Source organism: Alexandromys fortis, unplaced genomic scaffold, assembly GCF_014885135.2.
Source record: "Alexandromys fortis isolate MF-2015 unplaced genomic scaffold, M_Fortis_MF-2015_v1.1 scaffold_3, whole genome shotgun sequence".
Taxonomy (NCBI): Eukaryota; Metazoa; Chordata; class Mammalia; order Rodentia; family Cricetidae; genus Alexandromys; species Alexandromys fortis.
Genome location: NW_026067909.1, coordinates 18,420,272 through 18,424,478, shown reverse-complemented (window position 1 = coordinate 18,424,478; position 4,207 = coordinate 18,420,272). Strand labels below are relative to the sequence as shown.

At 40.7% G+C, this 4,207-nt stretch overlaps 1 protein-coding gene across 1 annotated transcript; it reads left to right on the top strand.

Moving 5' to 3' along the window:
* Window positions 1-283: 283 nt before the first annotated feature.
* LOC126498243 (secretoglobin family 2A member 2-like) lies at window positions 284-3,761 on the top strand. The gene is made up of 3 exons (XM_050136656.1): window positions 284-341; window positions 1,939-2,126; window positions 3,639-3,761. The coding sequence occupies exons 1-3, from the start codon at window positions 284-286 to the stop codon at window positions 3,678-3,680; spliced, it is 288 nt and encodes a 95-aa protein (XP_049992613.1). The 3' UTR covers window positions 3,681-3,761.
* Window positions 3,762-4,207: the final 446 nt, after the last annotated feature.

Here is a 4,207-nt window from a genome sequence, read left to right as displayed (position 1 = left end):
AATATTTTTGGAAGAGCTCAGTGAAAGGTCACCAATTGTCATTCTTAATTATTTGTTTCCTTGTTTTCTACTAACAAATCCTAGGCTTCCTTGGCTCTGTTTCATGTTCTCTCGTGTTGTCTGCTACAATGCCACGTTGCTCTCATGACTTGCGTTTTTATTTCCTGGGTGGCACTAAAGGGCCTGCCCAAGAAATAAATAGCAGAGCGCTAAGGTCTCAACTGCAGAAAGTTCCCTGATCTCCATCTTGTACCAAAGACCAACCTACAAGGGCTTCCTCAACATGAAGCTGGTACTGGTCTTCATGCTGGCCGCCATCCCCATTTACTGCTATGCCAGCAGTGAGTTCTGTGGAGGGGTGGGCAATGGGTTCTGTGGAAGGGTGGGTGGGGGGTTCTCTGGAGGGGTGGGTGGTGGGTTCTGTTGAGGGGTTGGGAAGTGAGTTCTGTGGAGCAGTGGGCTGCTTTCAGACCACACACTGTTTCTGTTCTAGCTAAGAAGCCCTAGCCCCTGAGCCACAGAATGTCAACAGTGTTACAAAGTGTCTGGCTCAATAGCCCTGAAACTCAACACTAGTCCAGATAGTCAAAGAGGCATCACAGATGCAGGTTGGGCTACAGCGTTAGAGCTGTGTGTGATGTGTCACTACCACACAGGAGGTCCCAAGGAGATGACAGCTCTCCTGAAATCCATGGCAGGTCTTGAATTTGGATGCGAGATATTTTACAGAAAATGGGAAAAATATAAATGACCCTGGACCTAAATGGGTTTCCTAAAAATTGTACTTAAGAATCTCTTTAACTGTGCAAGGAGTTACTTCTCAAACTGTAGCATGTGACCTAGGAATAAACCACAAAACAGACTGTCAAAGCTTGTTCTGACTCCTTCACATAGAGCCACTTACATCCTAGTCCTGCTGGTAGAGAGTAGAGTTCACATTCCCCAAGTCCACTTGAAGAAATGACAGAAGTAAAGGTTTGTCCCTGAAAATGTAGTCAGTACAAACATGTCACAAGTGTAATAGACTTTGTATAATTTGCTTTGTTTATGTTATCGACTTCACTTATCTGAGAGGCTGGTGCAAAATGATAAGAAGGTGGAGTTCTCAGTTAACTTGATAGGAAAATCAGGGTTAACCTTGACCTCTTTCTCTTCCACTGGCTGAACAATGACATCACTTCAAGTACAAGAGTTTATGGTTTATGATACTTCTGATGCAGATGGTAGAGTTAACGGTGACAATGGTTAATATTTATAAACTACTGTAAAATACTTCACGGGGTTTACAGAGTAGCACTGAGATGCATCACGGCTACAAGAAAGAAAGACACAGCAGTTCACTGTCTGTGTCCCATCAGAACAAAGCTTCTCATTTCTTGTGTGTCATTGCTGACAAAGGTCAGTGAGATTTGATGTCCTTGTTTGCTTATTAGGGGCAATTTTGAAGAACCTAAAGGAATCTTGCAGTCGGCTTCCATTTTCTGCATGACGTCACTTCAAGTACCAGAGTTTCTGTTTAAGTTGCTCTGTGATTCAGATGCTCGAGTTAACAGAGCAAAAGCAGATACTTTTCTAGCCATGATAGTTATAGGATGTTTGAACATATTCCATGATGTTCTCAAAACAGAAACAAAATGTGTCAGGCTTTGATCAAACAAGATCCAAAATATTTACCATACCCAGCCCAACAGCCTGCCATCTCTTCAGTGTCCTTCTCAGTGAAGGTTGTGTGAGGGTTTGGCTTCTTTGTGCTGCCATGTCAGGGACAGATTTTGCAGTTTCTGAGTGGAATCTTGCAACCTGCAGTTTCTGTCCCAGATTTGGCAGTGCCCACCACCTTTGCTAATCTGTGTCTACTTATACTCAGCAAGATGTTTGTGATGAGAGGTGACCACTATTGAGTTCAGACCTCCAGTGATGAATGCCATGTCTTTCCAGGTTCTGGCTGTCATGCAATGGATGACGTCATTGCACAGACTATTAACTCATCAGTGTCTGTGACTGAGTATCAGGGCGTGGTTAAGTCATACGCACCTCTTCCTTATGACCGAAAGGCTGTGGCCAAATTGAAACAATGTTTCCTGGACCAGTCTGAGGATACTCTCAACAATGTTAAAGTGATGGTGGTAATTATACATTTTTCCTTTTTTGTATTATATAACTATATATATTTGTATGATGCACACATATATACACACACCATATATACATATATGTACATATTTGTGTATTTTATACATTTATATTTACATATATACATACATGTTTATATTTCCACTAATGAGGAAAAACAATTTACAATGTTGTGACTGATAAGGTCCAAGCAAACATTGTCTGTATACTATTTTTGAACAATATAATTTGATTTAGTGGTGACAATTTGTTCAGGAAAACCATTGAAAGACACAGCTGATATTCCATATTATTTTGAGGATTTTAAAATAATTAAAGAAAAACACAAAAACAAAGGAAATTGCCCAGAGATCACTCTCTTATCTATTACCTCCCAATCACACAAACACAGGTACACACATGAATGCATGGGCATATGCACACACATGCACACACACACACACACACACACACACACACATAAGCACATCATGACACAGAGAAAGCCCTCAAATTCTTTAGTCAGAGAAAAATACACTTGACTCTCAAGTAGTCCTGCTTTGTGTCGGTGACCAGGGACCCTTGCATTTGGCACCAACTCAGAGTGAGTGCAGAAGACCCCAGTATAAGGATGTCATGACTAAGAGTCTCTTTAAATAATAACAATGGGGGGCTGGAAAGATGGCTCAGCGGTTAAGAGCACTGGCTGTTCTTCCAGAGGACCCGGGTTCAATTCCCAGCACCCACATGACAGCTAACAACTGTCTGTAACTCCAGTTTCTGGGGATCTGATGCCTTCACACCAATCCACATAAAATAAAGTTAAACAAATTATTAAAATGAATAAATAAAACATTTAAAAAAATAATAATAACAACAACAATAATAATAACACTAATAATAATCTATTTTCAAGCATAAAAATGTAGTTCCAATAATTTATCTAAAATGTCCCTGCTCCATTTAAGCATCCTACAGATGCCAAATCTTAGAAATCTGCCCAGTTTTAACTAAAACCACAGGAATACACAGGGTCTGAAAGTACCGGTGAGGACTCCCTAGTCGATTTTTTTAGAGCACTGAAGAATTTTTACAAGCCATCCTCTCTGTTAAGCAAACTTTCAGTTGAGCAAGTGGTAAAAATAGTAGCAGAGTAATTCAAACTGAGGGTCATCAGATACCTTCAGCCACAGAGACTTCTGGCTTCAGAGTGGGTATAAAATGAATTCCTATGAAAGTGGCTCTTGGGCAGGGGTTGGAAGGTAGAGTGGAAGGTAATAAGGGGAATCTTTGAAGAAACCAAAACCCTCTGGGTTTGTTACTGCTGTTGTTTTCATGGTTTCTTGTCTCTTAAATGATAGAACACATGCACCTAATTGCCTTTTTTTCTGGAAGCTTTCTGGAATACTTAATAGTTATTGAAAATGCTGAAAAAATAATTTTTAAAAAAACAAGATTTTTTCTTTTTAATATTGGGCTGTCAGTCAAAGATCATAATGTAAGTCACTTCCTCATTTATTTTTCAGAATGCTATATACAACAGTAAAGACTGTCCACAGTCTGCCTAAAAGTTCCACGAGACCTTTGGCTCACAAAAATGAACAGAATGATCATGAGCCAGCAGCTGATACCACAAATCATAACTTTTCTTTCTTGATTTTATCTTTCGGTCTATAAAGTGCAAGACTATTGTTGGAATCTCAAAGGCATTTCTTTCTACTCATTAAATTAATTGCAAATACTAATACTTCTTTGTGTGATCTTTTAAAATTGGGGGCTTAAGAGGCCTGCTACCCTCCACTCTAGGACACACACCCACAGCTGCCTCCCGCACAACCTTAAAGTGAGACTAAGAAAGGAGAGTGTGTGTCCCTGGATATTCAGCTCCCTCTCTGGAGAAGAAAGCAGAGTGTCTGTCCCTGGCCATGCTGAATCCCCTCTATTGAGAAGAAAGGAGAGTGTCTCTCCCAGGCCAGGCTGAGTCCACTCCCTGGAGAAGAAAGGAGGATGTCTCTCCCTGGCCTGTTAGTCCCCTCTCTGGAGAAGAAAGGAGGATGTCTCTCCCTGGCCATGTTGAGTCCCCTCTCTGGAAAAG

Coding starts and splice junctions, on each gene's coding strand:
- LOC126498243 (XM_050136656.1), top strand. CDS start 284: ATGAAGCTGGTACTGGTCTTCATGCTGGCCGCCATCCCCATTTACTGC. Junction 342..1,938: donor CATTTACTGCTATGCCAGCA/GTGAGTTCTGTG, acceptor ATGTCTTTCCAG/GTTCTGGCTGTCATGCAATG. Junction 2,127..3,638: donor ACAATGTTAAAGTGATGGTG/GTAATTATACAT, acceptor TTTATTTTTCAG/AATGCTATATACAACAGTAA.